The sequence below is a fragment of the Eptesicus fuscus genome, chromosome 5, assembly GCF_027574615.1.
Source record: "Eptesicus fuscus isolate TK198812 chromosome 5, DD_ASM_mEF_20220401, whole genome shotgun sequence".
In the NCBI taxonomy this organism is placed as follows: Eukaryota; Metazoa; Chordata; class Mammalia; order Chiroptera; family Vespertilionidae; genus Eptesicus; species Eptesicus fuscus.
The window spans coordinates 84,453,350-84,471,001 of record NC_072477.1 but is presented as its reverse complement, the minus strand read 5'-3'; the positions used below and the strand labels follow the sequence as shown (position 1 = coordinate 84,471,001).

General features: G+C 44.8%; 1 protein-coding gene across 1 annotated transcript; it reads right to left on the bottom strand.

The window, feature by feature from the left end:
• Positions 1-870: 870 nt before the first annotated feature.
• Positions 871-13,496, bottom strand: COCH (cochlin). The gene is made up of 11 exons (XM_054716509.1): positions 13,087-13,496; positions 12,958-13,002; positions 10,264-10,420; positions 9,568-9,701; positions 8,789-8,851; positions 8,439-8,483; positions 8,209-8,356; positions 5,427-5,530; positions 4,287-4,513; positions 3,586-4,102; positions 871-1,046 (listed from the first exon to the last, which is right to left on the bottom strand). The coding sequence occupies exons 1-11, from the start codon at positions 13,118-13,120 to the stop codon at positions 871-873; spliced, it is 1,650 nt and encodes a 549-aa protein (XP_054572484.1). The 5' UTR covers positions 13,121-13,496.
• Between the last annotated feature and the right edge of the window lie 4,156 nt (positions 13,497-17,652).

Genomic DNA, 17,652 nt, shown 5'->3' with positions numbered 1-17,652 from the left:
GTGTCAGTGCTGACACGCGTGTCATAGGTTCGCCATCACTGCCCTAGGGAGAAACACTTAGGAAAATAAAAGGCAGCTTGAATAGTCACTACCAGTTTTATTGCTTAAATATAGTCAAACTGACAATACTTTTCCTGCAGTTCCACTGTTTGAAATATGTACTTTTCTTTAAAGCTATATGTAAATGGTAAGTAAAAATTTACCAACTTAACATTTTGTACATGGATGGCTTTAGCGTACAAGCCATATATGTCCATACACATAAAAATTAAGGATTAGATAAATAGAAAAATACTAGGTAGTCTTGCTATCCTGTTCAGTGTGATAACTTACTGTGAAAATACACTACAAAATAAGCTTGATACCCAATTCCTTCCATTTCATCAGTAATAATAACTTCTTAGAATACTAAATAACATCTACTTGGGTCAAGATGTTTATATTTGAAATAACTTTTCTGTTTAAGTTTTTCTTATATCTTGCTTATATATTTAATACAGAATGATAAAAGGAATGTTGCTTTTGGTCTAAATATCAGGTTCTTTTATTGAGCTATGGAATTTTCATATCTATACATTTAATACATGTTAGAATAGAACTCTTAAATGTTTTAATCCATGATATACCCCTTTTCCTGAGTTTCTAAGGGTCATGATTATGAAGCCTCAGCAGAGTGAACAATTAAGTCTAAATTGTAATTAAAAGATAATAGCTTTAAGTGAATGCTTATTTGCTTAAAACAGCAGTTGGCTCTTAAATATAGTTTTGTATCTGATCCTAGTATGCTCTATAGTATTTCAGTATTGCGAGAATATAGCTTATACATTATATCCTCTTGCAATTTTTCTTTCAGTTGTCACAACGTCGCCATTATTGCTGGGATTCCAAGAAATCTCTACAAATGCCCCTGATGACATCAGAAACAATTGGTTCTAATCCTGTGAACTCCCTTGTGAAGAAAGCGTGCGATTCCTTTGGTTTAGAGGCCATATCTCTCAGGTCATCCAGAGGTGCCCAAGCCACACCAACAGAGAAGATGGTGATACCTACAATGGAAATATTTTTAAGGGAATGTAAACCCAAGTTCCAGTTTACATATAAAATTACACATATTATTCATATATTAAGACACAGTTGCAGAGAAAACTGCATAGTTAATGTCTGAAGAACTAAATCCCCTGTAGCAGATTGTTAGGTAAGTTTTAACAGTCATTGTGATGAAAATGGCTAAACAGTTTGGTCAAAACCAGAGGCTTTACTGTCAGTGTAATTACCATATTAACAGGCAAATGATCACTGACAGAAAAAAAAATTTTTTATAAAGTTCAATATCCATGATAATAATTAATAGAAATAACCTGATAAACATCTTTTAAAAAACAAACAAACAAAAAACCCCTGCAGCAAACATTTAGTGAAATGATGAAAACTTTCGCTCTGAGATTGGTATGAGCTTGGTATGCCTGCTATCATCACTTCAGTTAACCATTATACTGGAGTCAGGCCATTATAACTGGCACAAGAGGTGGGGTACAGAAATGGTGAAAGTTGTCTGTGGCTGCATTGTCAGGGAATGGTGACTAGTCGTCTGTGAATAGTAACTCTTCCGCTTAAGTCTGTATGTTGTTACATTGGCAAACTGACCAGTAAGAAATTGTCAGCCTTTAATCCCAAAGCAAAAATCTGGAAATAAAAATAGCCAAAGAGAGCCCTTGCAGGATAGCTCAGTTGATTAGAGCATCATCCTCATATACCAAGGTTGTGGGTTCAATCCCTGGTCAGGGCACATACAAGGGCCAGTCAATGCATAAGTAAGTGAGACAACAAATTGATGTTTTTCTCTCTCTCCTCTCCTCTTTATATAATCAATAAAAATAAAGCCAAAAAGAAATGCCTGTGAAGCTGGAATTTCCTGTTACATTGAGGCATTCCCTTGAGCTACTAGAAGGCTTTTATTCCAACTGTACATTTTTGTCAGGGTGCTTGTTCCAATCGTTTGATTCACCTCAATCCCAAATGTAAAAGCAGTGGTTTAGTAGATTGTTAGTGTACTGTCTTATCTTCTGGGTGAAATTCCCCATAACATTTTGGGAGTTTCTGCAATAGCTACTCCCCTCCTACCCAAGGCTTCATTCCCCTTCTAGTGGTATACAGTGCTCCGAGTTGTGGAAGCTTAGGATACAAATGGAGCAGGTTTAGATGATACAAAAGCTATTTCAAACAATTTTGGATTTATCACCACCAGCCAGTCCCTCTCTGGCAAGAGAAAAAAGTAAAAATTTTCCTCCCCCTTAGTTTTTCTCACTTTTAATTCTGCATTCAAGCCTAGAGAGTTGAGCTCAGGCCCAGTATATACTCACAGTTAAAAGAACAGAATACAAAAATGGTTGTGACCTAGCCCAGAAAGTCTAATTTCTGGCTTTTGTTAACTAACAATAATATTCATGAAAAGTTCAATTAATCACAGGGAAAATATATTTGAAATAGACTAGTTCACTTTATTTAGCCTGAATCCCATCCTGTTAACCATAACTTAGTTTAGTCATCTACATTTTTAAGGAGTATGATAGAAAAGAGGTCTTTAACATAGGCTAGTTTGCTGACGTATAAAATAAGCCAGATGTATAAAAATAAGCCCATGTATCACTTAAATTACATGTATCAGTTCTACTTAATAAAAATATCCATCAATATTTATAAAGTACACAAATACATTAGCAGAGGTGCTAATGTACAAAAAAAGAAAAAGGTTATTCACAAATAGGGAAAAGGAAGTGCAGAAGAGTACAGAAAAAATGGAAGGCTGCTAATTCCCCCTCCCAAGTTAACATTTTTGTTTTTTAAATACTGGACTCCAGTCACTCAGTTTCAGCCTGGGAAAGGGAACCCTCAGCTATTTGTTGGCCTATTTGATCTCAGCAACACATGCTAATGTCTTCAGGAACTAGCGGCCTTTGCCAAAAGTAATATTAAGGCTGGGGTAAGAGAGAAAGAAACCCCTTTTATATTCTCTCATAACATCAGAGTGTGTTTTCATTGTCAAGAAAAAAAAAAAAGACGCTTAGAAAGTTTAGATGGAATAGAATTTAAATTTCATTGGTGACCTTATCATCTTAGAAAGCTCACCCCAGCCTGAAAACTACTAAAAAAAAAAAAAGTTAGGATACATTTTCAAATAGCAGATTCACAGTAAATTATGATAAATTGTGACTAGGGGTTGGAGATGGCAGATATATATTCCAAGTTTGAGTCAAACGTGAGAACCTCTACCATATTCCATGACATGTGACATGGTTCTCATGGTATTTTCCCAACAATACAGTGGTCGGGAGTACGGACTCAGACTGCCTGGGTTTGAATACTGGCCCGACTTGATGTGTGTTTTGGGGGAGTTTCTTTTCTTATCTGGAATGAAATTTGTAGAGCTGCCTTGACAACTGAATCAGTTAATATTGGGTAAAGCTTTTAGAATGCGACTGTGACATTGTGGATGTTTGTCCAATGACATCAATGCTTAAGTTTACTTCTAAAATTCACTGAACCTCTCCTCAATTTCCCTTCCCAAAGGACAAGGAAGGACCTTACCTGCATCATGTGCAGCAGCAGCAGGGCCTCGAACATCGTCATAGGACTGCCCATCGGTGACAACCACCAGGAAGTTCTTGTTGGGGCTGTCCCTCATGGGGCCAAACACATTTCTAACAGTAAAAGAAATGGCATCACCAGTAGCTGTTCCACCACTCATATAGCGGATGTTGCGGATCACCGCTAGGACGTTCTCTTTGGTGCTATAGTCAGTGAAACTGAATTCTGTGCGCTGGTCGTAGGTGAACTGTACAGCAGCTATCTTGGCACCAATGTCTGAGATTTCAAAAGTCTGGGCTATGTTGGAGACAAATTCAAGCATGATGCGGAAGTTACTCTCCCCAACGCTGCTAGAGCCGTCAATCAGAAAGGCAATGTTCACTGAGTTATAACAGGTCTTGCTGCACATCATTTGCTCGTGAGTGCAGAGCTTCTGCACTAGAGGCTTTACGTATTTTGTGGTGCCAAACCAGTTGGGCATGTGGTAAGAGAAGAAACCATTATTCCGACAGACAGCCTAATGGGGGGAGGGGGGGAGGGAGAACAGAAAAGATATCCAAAGGGATCAAAAATTGTTTCTTCTTAAAAATTATGAAATCTTGAATGTTCAAAGTTAATCCAGATATGGGCCAGTCAGCACTATGCCTCAAGGTCCAAAATTGAATCACTACCGTAACAGAAGACACCCCTCACCTCCTTACCTTATCAATAAATGCAACATCCTGAACCATCCCCAATTCTTCAGGGATAGGCTTGGCCACAGAAACTATGAATACATTCACACCAAACTCTCTAGCCACAATGCCTGCTTCCTCAATGTCATCAGAAGGCCAGCCATCAATAAATACCACCACCACTTTGGGGATCCCCTTTCTCACACCAGTTTCTGCTGTGAAGAATTTCTGGGCGGTGTGCTTCAAGGCTTTTCCTAGGAATGAAAAAGAAGCAAACTGGAACCCCACCACGGCTCAAGTGACATTTCTATTTCCCTAGACCAGTGGTCGGCAAAGTCATTAGTCAACAGAGCCAAGTATCAACAGTACAACGATTGAAATTTCTTTTGAGAGACAAATTTTTTAAACTTAAACTTCTTCTAACGCCACTTCTTCAAAATAGACTCACCCAGGCCGTGGTATTTTGTGGAAGAGCCACACTCAAGGGGCCAAAGAGCCACATGTGGCTCGCGAGCCACAGTTTGCCGACCACGGCCCTATAACCAACCTGATGCCACTTCGTTTAAGAATTTAACACATAGAGCCCGGTTCCATAATAGATGCATACGGTGGGAAAGTTTAATAATCTGTCAGGCCAATTTTGTCTTCACCTACCCCATCACTTCCCAAAAGCCTCACATTTCCTTTCATTACATCAGTCATCAGCCAGAAACACAACACTCCCACTCCTGTACCCATGCTCTCTATCTTGCCCCCTAGTGACTGATTAGACCCACTAAGGACTCAGAATAAGAAGTCTCCCTTCTGAGGGTCCACAGTGCTACTCTAGTTCTTTCTACCACATCTACATTTATTAGGTAAGTCTGTTGGTCTTTACTTCCTTTTAGCATTCCAAACAGGTTCTTGCCTAAAGTGACATCTGCCCTATTCATTATAAGGATTATGGGTCACAATGCTTTAATTTTTTTTTTAATAAATAAAATGAACCCTTTGGTATATTTTCCATTAAAAATTGAGCACCTCAGATGATCAAGTGCATACTAGCCAAGATTCCAGAGACAGGAAGAAGCGTTCCACATCTCCATGTATAAAATAGCACAATACTGTTTTACAAATCTAACCATTCACAACCTCCTGTGTTACATCCCAGGTGCCAAGTCTACTTACCTGTATTGGAATTACCCCCTCGGAAACCTACTTCCTTTATGGCAAACAAAACATCTTTGGCTGATGTAAAGTTTTTCAAGTAAAATTCTATTTTGGGATGTTCACTATGTGGAAAAATGAAAAAAAAAAAGTTAGAATTGAAAAAGGAAAATGAGCAAATTATATACCTTAAACAAACTTTAAAGTGGACAATGTCCAAGTTTCTTTCTTAATTATATCATCAATGAAGACACTGCATCTTGACTTGAATTTTTAGGGGTCTTTCTAAAATGTAACAAAAACAATTGCTATCTTAAGGGTTTACTATAGTCTGGGTAATATGCTATATATTATGTATAATCTCATTTCATTATAACTCTATGAGATAGAAATTATTATCCCTATAAGTGAAGAAACAGGCTCTGAACATTTAAGTAATTTTCCCAACAAAACAGCCACACTTTAAATTCAGATTTGTTTGGCTCCAAAGTCCATATCTAAACTATAAGGAGCACCTGAAACCAGGCTTGGCTCAGGGCACTGGGCTTACCCAAATCTGCCTGGTGTGAGGCTGGGTTTGCTCCAGGGGGACCTGGACGCACTGAACAGTGTGGGTCTATTAAGCCAGGTCTCTGGTCAGAACTATTACAATATTGAGTTTTGCTTCTAATAAATGATGTTGACATTTGCTAATCTTAAAATTACGTGTATGGTAAGAGGTTTGAGATTTTCCATATTTAATAGCAAAAAAATCATGGCTCACTTTTATAACTACTCTGTTCACTAAAGACCACGTTGAGTAAAAACAGTTAAAGCAGTTTGTTGCACTGTTTTCAGATAAGTCAATATTTCAAAAGTGCAAAATTTTCAGAGTTTAGTATTATCAATTGCCATTAAGATTTTTGAGGGACAACTGTAGCACTGATTGAGGAATCAACAAAAAACTAACTTATTGGCTAAATCTGTGTCTTCCATCAGATTTAGCTGATGTCTTGCTGCATGCCTGACGCTATGATTTCTGTATACCTGGTGGCATGCTGGGTCACAAAGTCAGATTTCACTTTTATGGTCACTTCTCAACTATCCAAATTATGATTATGAAGTTGAGTCTTCTTTTGCATCCTTAGTGATATATTGTTATTCTGCTTAAATAGAAACTCTCGATATAGTTTATTCTAATGTTCTTCTTAAAATAGAAAAACTATAAACCAGGACGTTTATAGAAAAGCTAGTCTTTATATGAGTCTTCAGGGTAGTGTAGTTTTCACCTTGAAAAATAATTGGGGAAAAATAGCAAAGGAAATATGTATGAAGAAAAGTACTGTGGGGAATTTGCCTTATGGGATGTTAAAATGTACAATAAAGTGACAAAAATCAAAGCATTGTAGAAAAGATGTAAAAAGTAGCAAATGGATCAAAGAAACGGACTTGCCTAAATTTGTATATAAGATTATCACAAATCAATGGAATAAGAAGCTCATTTTTAAAAGGTGTTGAACAAATGGTTAAATCAGTAGAAAACAACAGAGTTACATTCTCACACTAAAAAAAAAATCTATCTAAATGAAGAACCAATTGTAAAAAATAATATAAGAACAAATTAAATATAAATTAATATCTGTAATAGTACTGGAGAAAACCCTTAAAAAATGACAGTAGTGCAAACTGGATCAACTTTCTAGAAAGCAATTTTAACTGTTTATTCAGAGTCCTTAAAAATGTCAGAACCCTCTGACCCAACCCCACTTCCAGGAATCAACTCTCATCCGAGACGGCATGCAGATGTCATAAGGATGTTCATCAGAGCGCTTGGTGTGATGGTGAAGAAGCAATAGAAGAATGGCTAAGTAATCAATCATGCAGAGTAACATGAAACATTATTTTCTGAAGAATTTTTGTGACATGGTAAAATGCTCAGAATAGTTGGGGATGAATAAAACAGGATATAAGGCATTTTTATAGTCTAAACTTTTAAAAATCAAGAAATACCCTCATAGCCCTGGCCAGTTTTGCTCAGTGGTTAGAGTGTCAGCCTGGGGACTGAAGGATCCTGAGTTCGATTCCGATCAAGGGCACATGCTGGGGTTGCGGGCTCGGTCCTCAGTGGGGGGCATACAGGAGGCAGCCAATCAATGATTATCTGTCATCATTGATGTTTCTATCTATCCCTCTCCCTTCCTCTCTGAAATAAAAAAAAAAAGTATATTTAAAAAAAAAAGAAATACCCTCATATAGACAATCAAATATTTTCTTAAAATACTGAAAAGAAAAAAAAAAAACTCTACAGTGATTATCTCTGGAGGTTATATTTGGGGTTTTATTCTTTGTGCTTTTATGTTTTTTAAGCTTTTTATGATGCACAGCAATAAGTACTATTTTTAAAAGAATAAAAATTAAAAGGTCAGGCTTCAAATCTCCAATTAAGGGAATATTGAAAGAGCTAAAAAGAATAACAGAATAGGGAGGAGTTACCGATATACCACTGCCTGTTCTTCCTTCAGCAAAGAGAAATGAAGAATTGAGCAGAGTAGATGTGCAGAGGTAATTTGTATGAGGAACAAACCTTTCCGTCCACAAATAGCATATAATTCTCTACGTCCTTTTCTCCAAAAAGGAAATACTTAGACTTATCCAGTCTGCTTAGGCAATCCTAAATCCTGACTTTATAGTTTGGGAATCCAGATTGTCCACAACTCAATATGTTTATATTGAACTGAAACAGTTGTACCTATTAAAAGGACTGATTATTTGTCATCATTCAAGACATCGTTCAAGTCTCCTCCCATTATAACAAAGTTGATACCTGGCTTGAACAAGGCCCACATGTGGTCCTTCTGTTCCAATTCCCAGCATTAGAGCCACTTTCCCAACAAAATTCTTCTGTAGGTTAAATCGGCGCTGCCCAATATTAAAACTTCCATCAATCAGAAATGCAATGTCTGCTTTACAGTCTGTGAAAACCCAAACAAGTCTTTCTGTGAGCAGTTCAGGAGGGAAGGAGTTGTTTTCCCAAATGGCTGTCTGGGTTCTTACCTTTATTCCCAGCTTTCTTGTTGGGCGTTTTCTTCAGTCGTTTACCTGGGGGGGGGGGGGGGGGGGGGGGGGAGAAAGGGGGACAGGGAGGGGAGAGGAAGCATTTGGCATCAGCAAGTGGAAGACCGTTCCATAGCAAGAAGCCCACATAGGGAAAAGCTCATGACAAGTAGTGTCATTCTTAAAAAGTTTCGTTTTTTGAAAATGTATTTCCTTATATGATTTTCTGGACTGGGGAAGCAATGCCCCAATAAAGAAGTCAGTAGTGTGTAAGGCCTACGTATTTGATATGCCTCCAATCCAGGACTTTCCCGTGCTGTGTGAGACAATGTCGGCTCCGTATTTCATACCTGCTGGTGGCTGTGCCGTGGACACGGCTTGTCCTGTGGCTTCCTGGGTAGCACTTTTGCCTTCTGTTAAAATAAAGAAGAGGCTATTTTTTCCTCTTCCTTTTTTATCATCAAAGCACAACGAATCTAATTTAGAGTTCTATAGGATGGTACATGTAACAGAGTGATGGCAAATTTCAGGAGCAACTGCTGCATTCTTGTTTCAAAGAACCAAAATGGATTCTTATCTATTAGGTCATTTTTTTTTTTTTTTATTTTTTTTTTTAGAGAGAGAGGGGGAGAGAGAAACATCAATTTGTTGCCTCCCATAGGCGCCCTGTCTGGGGGTTCAAACCCACAACCTGGGTATGTGTCCTGACCCGGAATTGATCCTGTAACCTTTTGTTGTAAGAGATGATACTCCAACCAACTGAGCCACACTGGCTAGGGCAGGTCATATTTTGAAAGGATCACCAAAAATGAATTCACATTCATTCACTAGTTTTTTGATTTAGTGTTACTTGGTAAATGTCAGGGCATTCTGATCACAGACCATTCAGGTTTCTATTGCCATCTTCGGACAGCAAGGTTATTCTTCCCCCCTTCACCAAGTCTGGCTTGAGTGGGTCCTTGACTCTTTGGGTCCCCTGACTCTAGCCCGTAGTTGACCCCTTCGACCTTGACCACAGGTTCTGCCATCAAAGTTAAAGATGTTGGGCTGAGAAGAGCAGAAAACTTTGTTTTTTTTTGGAGGGGAGGGAGGCAATGTTTACACGAAAGTAAGAACACCATGTACGTACTCGTCACTGTGAAAGAAGCAGACCATCTGGAAAGCGTTTGAGACTGGATGCCATTGGCAACTGCTGAGGAGTAGTTTTCTCGACCAGGTAGGCCATAGATTCGCACAGGCCCCCCGGAGCTGCCGATCACTCCCCTGCAACACAAGATGAACGCCTGAGATCGACCCACCCTTTTCAGGGCGTCCGACGGACGTGTGCCATGTTGCATCTGTTATCTGATTCACCAGGAAAACAGGTCAGCAGGAAACCCATCTAAGGGTACTTCCAGCTTTTAACAAAAACTTGCTTACACAGGGACAGCATCTGCCTGGGAAAACGGTTTTGTGCCGTCAAGCTTAGGTGTTAAGAACACACGTGTCGTATGTTCCCTCACCTGTAAGATGGAGTAAAATTGTACCTACCTTGTACAGAAGTAGCGTTGTCATGGAATTTAAAACAATGGCTGGCACACACTAACATATTACATGATTGGCAATGTTTTAGAATCACAGAGAGCCAGCTATCAAGAAACAATGCAATAATTGGCCACTGGCCAGGAAGCTTCCCTTGAGTAGCTGGTGTTCAAGGGTATTCGGGAAAACCTCTGATGCCTATGATGGCGCCACAAGAAAGAAAAGGTGGGGGATACAGATGGCTAGAGAGGGAGAGAAAGTAATCACACTTGCGTTTCTCTCCCCTTGGCACGTTCGGGCTTACTTGTGGACAGCGGCACCGCATATGCTTGACACAGAAGCATATACTATGTTCCCAAACACGGAGAATTCCTCAAGAGGGCAGTCGCTGGGGCAGAGCACATCTGCTTTCTCTTTCCTGATGTCCAGGCCTCTGGTAAAGCACGTGATAGCAATGGGCACTGAAGAGGAAGGAGAGAACGTAATAACCGTTCTTAGGACGTTTTGGGCAGTGGGGGTGGGGGCGGGGGGACTAGGAGGTGAGATTGGTGTTTTAATTCCCCGATTTCGACACTTCTTGTTAGGAATATTGACTTTTACACTGTCCCACACCATTCCAGATTTTAGCAAGCTGAAAATCCATTTTCCAATTTAACCTAGCCCTCAGCCACTATGAAGTCTAATGGGAAAATTTTCTCAGTTCTTATCAGTTTGAAAATACATAATTGGGGAGTTAGGGGGGTGAGAAGAGATAAACCAAAGAACTTATATACTTACTAGAGGCCTGATGCACGAAAATTGTGCACTGTAGGGAGGAGGGAAATCTCGCAGTCTGGGAGCCCTTGGGGGATGTCTGACTGACGGCTGAGCAGGCCTAAGCCAGCAGTCGGACATCCTTAGCGCTGCCGCAGAGGCGGGAGAGGCTCCTGCCACTGCCACTGTGCTCACCAGCCGTGAGCCTGGCTTCTGGCTGAGCAGCACTCCCCCTGGTGGGAGCGCACTGACCACCAAGGGGCAGCTCCTGCGTTGAGTGTCTGCCCCCTGGTGGTCAGTGCGTGTCATAGTGACCAGGTGTTCCACCGTTTGGTCGATTTGCATAGTAGCCTTTTATTACATAGGATATGCATAAGCCCATGGACACAGGCAATAGAGTAGTGAAGACCTTGTGTACCTGGTGTTCAAGGATATGAGGGGAGGTGTAGGGGCTGGGATGTGGGGGGGAATGGGAGATATCTGTAATACTATCAACAATAAAATATATTTAAAAAATAAAATACATAATTGAACCACATCAGAACTAGAAAATAACACTCATTGGCCATTTATTAATTTGTTCTAGAAATATAAAAATCTCACTTCTGATGACAACTGTGTGCGTAGTTGCCTGAGGGGATGCTATTAAATCTGGGTTGAGCCTGTGAGGGACATTTTCATAGACACAAGCACAAACCTAAGCCATCCTTTGCTTCAGAGGCACATTTATACCTGTTTTCCTCCAAACGCGGTGCCTTTAAATTATATCACTGTAAGCAAATCAGTAAACAGATGCTCCACTTTACTGAATGTCATTTAGCTCAATCACTAATTTTACAAATGAAGAAATGAAAGCCATGGGTTAACCCAAGGTCACACAGCCCACAGAATATTCTGCACCTCCTACAGGACAGGAAACAGGGAAGTTAGTCCCTTCAGAATGGCGCCTGCTTATTCCTGTTCCAGAGAACTGTCTCAGGCAGTGAATGCATTTTTAGGAAGCACCGTTAATACTGTCAAGTTTTACAGGGTCAACCCAACTAACAAAGAATCTAAGTTTTTACTCCAAGACAAGCCGTTGGCAACATGTAACAAGATACCATAACGCAACATGTTAATTCATTAACTCACTATAAATATTAAATTTATTTATTTTTAATCCTCACCCTAAGATATGTTTTTATTGATTTTAGAGAGGGGAGAAAAAAGAGGGGGGAGGGGGAGAGAGAAAGATTGATTGTCTGCCTCCCGCAAGCCCAGGACCCCAGATTGAACCCCTAACCTTTTCATGCAGGGAGGATGCGCCAACCAACTGAGCCCCCTGGCCCGGCAGGACCCCCCTAAGGGCCCTCTGTGTTGAGCTGAACCCTGTACTGTGAGGTCCACGGAAGGGAAGGCAGGATGCCAGGCACACTGCCAGGCCCTTGGCTCTGAAACTTTCTAGGGTGCCGGGGAAATGAAAATCTTCACCCAAAACAGCAGCCTCATACCTGTTTCCAAACAGCCTTACTTCTGCCTCCCATTTTCAGTGGCATCACACACACTACCTTTACCTGTCAACACTGACTTTACTGAGCGTGTGTGTGTGGGGGGGTGCGTGGGGCTGAATACAGCCGGGTGCAAGCCTTACCCTCATTTCTCCTTTCAAGGAAAACAAAGGATACGTTTTGGAAAAGAGTTTGCCTTTTACTTTGTAGAAAACACACCGAAGCACACAGCCGTACTCGGACTTCTACAAGGAACAAACTCTAAAAGGACTCTCAAATGCTGGGGCGCACGCCTAGAAACACAGCCAGGGGGTCAAGCCTCCCTCTCGGTCAGCCCGGCCGGCCTGAGGTCGGGGCTAGAGGGCTGCTCCCTGGCTCCCAAGACTGCGGAGCGCCCGGGACTAGCGAGGCCCCCTCTTCCGAGGGGCTCAGCCAACACCCCGGCCTTGGCCGTCTGCTGCCGCTGTTCGGCGGGCCGGCGGGCCCCGGGGACGTGGGTGTGGAGGGGTTAGGGGGCTCCCTTCTCCGTAGCTTGGAAAGAACGTCCCCCTCGGAGCGGGGGGACCCCCCGCGCGGGAGAAATGGTAAGCCGGGGTAGACGGGCCATAGGCATGGACGGGGAGCGCCAGGCGGCCCTCCTGCCTGCGCGCGCTCCTGCTCCGCCCGGGGCCGCACCTGAGCGCTCCCCCACCGGCCGGCTCAGCCCCGCCCGCCGCCCCGCCGGGACCCCGCCGCCCCGCCGGGACCCCGCCACTCACCGGCTCCCTCGCAGCCCGCGGGCTCCGGCAGCAGCAGCCCCGCACCTGCGAAGAGAGGACAGCACGAGGCCGGCTCCAGCCTCCGCCCGCTCGGCGCGAGGGCAGGGGCGGCGCGGGGTGCGTACCCACCGAGGCAGAGCACCGGGATCCAGGCTGCGGCCATGGCAGCCGAGGGCGCTGCGCGGACCTGCGAGAGGGGGCGAGTGCGAGGAGGCTCCGGGGGAACGCGGGCTCCTGCTCCTGCGACCGCGCCGCCGCCCGCGGAGACCCCGCACCGCTCGGGTTCCCAGGAGCCGGCGGAGAGCGCAGCGCCGCGGCCCCGGAGCTGACGCCCTCTCGCTCTGGGGGCGACGCTCCCGCTGCAGATCGAGCCCGACCCAGAACCGATGTGCAACCCCGGGCCCGGGCGGAGGGTGAGTGTGAAGACAGACAGACAGACAGACAGACAGGCTGGGAGCGACACAGGAGACACCCGGACAGGCTCAGGGACCCGCGCGCCCGCGCCGGACGCCCAGGGCTCTGCACCTGAGTCGGACCCGCCCCGCTGCGCTCGAGTGCGGAGAGCGCGGCGCCCGCGGCCGCTATAAAGGCTGGGCCCGCGCATGAGCACTGGGCGGGGGCGCGCGGGGAGGGGGCCGGGCCGGTCCCCAGGGGCCGGGCGGCGGCGTCCCGCTCCCCCCTTCCCCTCCCCACCCCCGGGGTGAGGCCCCCCGCGCCGAGGCGCCTCCCCCCCGCGGCGCGGGCCCGGCCACCTGGACGCCTCGCGGGTCTCCGAGGGAGGCGCAAAGGCCCGGGTCGGAGTCCGGGACCGCGGGCGCCGGCGTCAGGGTGTGGGGGTCCGCGTGGGGCCGCGACGGGGCGCGCCTGGGCACGCGCGCGGGGTGACAGCGGAGCGCGCGGTGCCGGGCCCCCGGCCGGACTGCGCCCGGGGCGGGAGGCTGCCCGACGTGCCGGGCCGGGGAGCGACGGTCCCCCAGGCACAGCCCGCGACTGTAGGCGGCGCCCCTCCCCGGGAGCGCGGCCCCGCCTCGGCCGAGGCGGCTGAGGTCGCGCAGGGCTGCCGCCCGCCCGAGGCCTTGGGCCCCAGCAGAACCAGCAGGTCCACGCGGCCTCAGCACACAACTTCCCAACTTCGCGCTCCCGTGGAAACGGAGTTCCTACTTCCAAAGTATAACCAACCGAGGCCGGTAAAGGCATGCCCTGGGTTTGTTAGGAACCCCGTCAACGGAGTGGTTATTTTTCGGACCTTAGGGATGCAGCCTTCCACTGGGATTCCGCTGGAGTCGTATTTTCTCCATAACGGGGAAGGCCACACCTGGGAGGCGGCCCCACCCCGCCTTACTTTGGCCTTTTCTTCTTTTCTGCAGCGGGAAGGATTTCTGCTGGGCTGCCTTTCCAAATCCCCAGACCCGGGTGTCTGTTGTCATTGCACAGAATGTCAGAACCTGTGAGTATTTGTTTATTATCTGCTAAGGAAGCACTGGCACTCACGTTGGTGGAGCCCCAGCTCTCAGATACTGGTTTTTACCGGAGGTCAGCTTTCCACGAGCCTTAGGTACTCGTCCCCAGGGCCTCCTGCCTGGCTACCTGAGAGTCATTTGCAGGGAAACAAAACACAGGTCCTGGGCCCCATCTCTGAACATTTTTTTTTTTAAATTTCTTTATTGATTAAGGTGTCACATATTTGTCCTCATCCCCCCATTCCCATCCCACACCCCTCCCCACGGATGCCCCGACCCCCTGTTGAACTTAACCATTGGTTAGGCTCATATGCATGCACACAAGTCCTTTGGTTGATCTCTCCCCCCTCCCCCCAACCTCCCCTATCCTCCCTCCGAGGCCCCGATTGATGCCTCCTTGTTTCTGGTTCTGTTCTTGTTCCTCAGTCTATGTTGTTCATCATTTCCCCTAGATGAGCGAGATCATGTGTCACTAGAGATATACTTATAAGAACTGAATGTGAGACGAGCAATAATAGTTATGCTGACAGGCAAATGAATCAGTCTGTAGTGAGTTTCTTTCTGGACCAACAGTTCTTTTGAGACCCAATTTCAATGTCCACCAGTTCCTTATGTGTACATGTCAGCACTGACCCCTCAGCTCTGGATGGTGGACAAATGGTGGTAACGTAGGTCCGACTCCCTCTGGTTTGGTCTCCCATCTCTGAACATTTTGAGTCAGGAAGTCTTGGGTGGGACTTGGGAGTCAGGTCATTCTGAGCATGGTTCAGGTTTGAGAATGACTCCCTACCAAACAGGATAATGACTTTTTCTTTTCTTTTCTTTTTTTCTGAATAAGAAATAGCCACTCTCTCTGGGAATATTTTCTTCATCTAATTTACTCTAATGTGCCTTGGAGTTACCTAGTCTGTTGAATTCTTCATCGTGTTCCACAGGACCCACTCTTCCACACCTTCATCTTCAACCACGTGTGGCATTCAATAGCAAGATATTGTACAGATTGTAGTGACTCTCCACGCTTCCATTTCCTCCTCTCTAACCTCACAGTCACGGGTGTTGGCAGAACTAACACAGATCTGTGTATCCCAGCGGTCGGCAAACCGCGGCTCGCGAGCCACCTGCGGCTCTTTGGCCCCTTGAGTGTTCTAACGCCACTTCTTCAAAATAGACTCTCCCAGGCTGAAAACCGACTTCTGCGCATGGGCCACGAAGTTTCAATCGCACTGTTCGTGCGCGCCTGCACGTGGTATTTTGTGGAAGAGCCACACTCAAGGGGCCAAAGAGCCGCATGTGGCTCGCGAGCCGCGGTTTGCCAACCACGGGTGTATCCTATCTTCTTGGCCATAGGATGGATATGAACTTAATTTGGGCAAGTATGATCAGGTATTTTTGGAGGCTTCTTGGAAAGGCGCTCTCTCTCTCTCTCTCTCTCTCTCTTTCTCTCTCTCTCCCCCCCCCCCTCCGAAAACTTTTTACAGATGAAAATTAGAGAAAGAGCACAGGCAGTATAACTGACAGAAAAATGACCTACAAGGCAGCTTGGGAACCACCCTCAGACCCACGAGCGGTGGCGCAGTAACGTTTTTCAAACAGTTTTATTTAGTCCAAAGTATAACCAGTAGTTTTCATGTCACAGAATCTATCCATTTTAAGTGTCCAGTTCCACGATTTTCAGTTAGTTTACAGAGTTGTACAACCATCACTACCATCCAAATGTAGAACATTTCCGTCATCACCAAAAGGACCCCTCCCTTCTACCCCTTGTCAGTCCATCTCCTTTCCCTCACTCAGCCCTAGGCAACACTCACCTGATCCCAGGCTCTATAGATTTGCCTTTTATGGCCATTTCACATTAACAGAATGATACAATACATGGCGTGTGTCACTGAGTACAGTTTTGGAGGTTCATTCACATGTATAAATAACTTCTTTTTCACTGCCGAATAGTATTCACATGCATTTTGTTTTAGGAAACAAACATACCACCACCGCTTGGAAGCCAAATATCGTCAGTCGGTTTTGCACCAGGCAACCGGGGAGTATCGATTTCATTCCCTTTACTGCCTGCGTGTCTTCTGGAGAGAAAGATGAAATAACACTTGTGGGCTGGGAGTTTTTTTTATTATTTCCATGGCTGCTTTAAAGGTCTAACCCCGCCCTAGCTGGTTTGGCTCAGTGGATAGAGCATCAGCCTGTGGACTGAAGGGTCCCGGGTTCGGTTCCGGTCAAGGGCACATGCCTGGGTTGCGGGCTTGATCCCAAGTAGGGGGCATGCAGGAGGCAGCCAATCAATGATTCTCTTTCATCATTGAGGTTTCTATCTCTCTTTCCCTCTCCCTCTCTAAAATCAATAAAGATGTTTTCTTAAAAAATAAAATAAATAAAATAAAGACCTAATCCCTTCCATGGTAGAGTGACCCTTTTCTTAGAATCCCACTAGCCACCGCCCCTGATATTTTCCTTGGGAGACCATTAAAGCTGTCTTTTCTTGTTATTGTTTATTCAGTGGGGTATCTGGGTGGGATAAACAGCTTCAGTTATGCTGGAGGACAAATTGTCATGATGCTATATAATTAGGCAGAGTTCATTTGGGGGAGATGGGTGGGGACTACTCCACAGCTCAGCATGCAGGTGCCCAAATGGCTGAAGTGGCGCCTGCCATTCAGAACTCCCACAGTTCCCAGTCCTCCTGTGATGTAATTTCACTGAGCCATTTGGCAGAGTCAAAACTATGCAGCTATCTACCTCCCCCCCCCCACCCCCCATGATTGACCCTGAGTCTGTGACTTAAAAAATACAGGAAATACCTCATTGAGTTTCATGGTTATTTACCCAAAGATACATTTTAATTATTTTGTTTTGAAACATTTAAGAGAAGTTAGTCTTTATTTATTTTTCTGTTTTGAAAGGCCAACCAAGGAGGTTGGGGAGTGGGGAATGAGATGTCTCCTCTCACTTAGGTTGGTACCTCATGCTCACCATAAGTGTATTGAGGGGAAAAATACCCGAATTTAAGAGGTAATGGCTTCTGCTGTGGATATATCTGAAGAGAGGAAAAGTCAAAGAAATCTGGGTATGTTTGACTTAAAAGACAAATTGTTAAAATTATAGTTTTGTATTCAGTTGGGTGACATTTGAGGGTATTGTACTCCCAGGATGCCTGGTTAGTTTATCCCGTTTTAACTAAGAATAGTTGATACTCAAAATTTATTTATTTTTTAAAATATTTTATTGA

Coding starts and splice junctions, on each gene's coding strand:
- COCH (XM_054716509.1), bottom strand. CDS start 13,120: ATGGCCGCAGCCTGGATCCCGGTGCTCTGCCTCG. Junction 13,003..13,086: donor GATCCCGGTGCTCTGCCTCG/GTGGGTACGCAC, acceptor CTCTCTTCGCAG/GTGCGGGGCTGCTGCTGCCG. Junction 8,484..8,788: donor CACGGCACAGCCACCAGCAG/GTATGAAATACG, acceptor CCCCCCCCCCAG/GTAAACGACTGAAGAAAACG.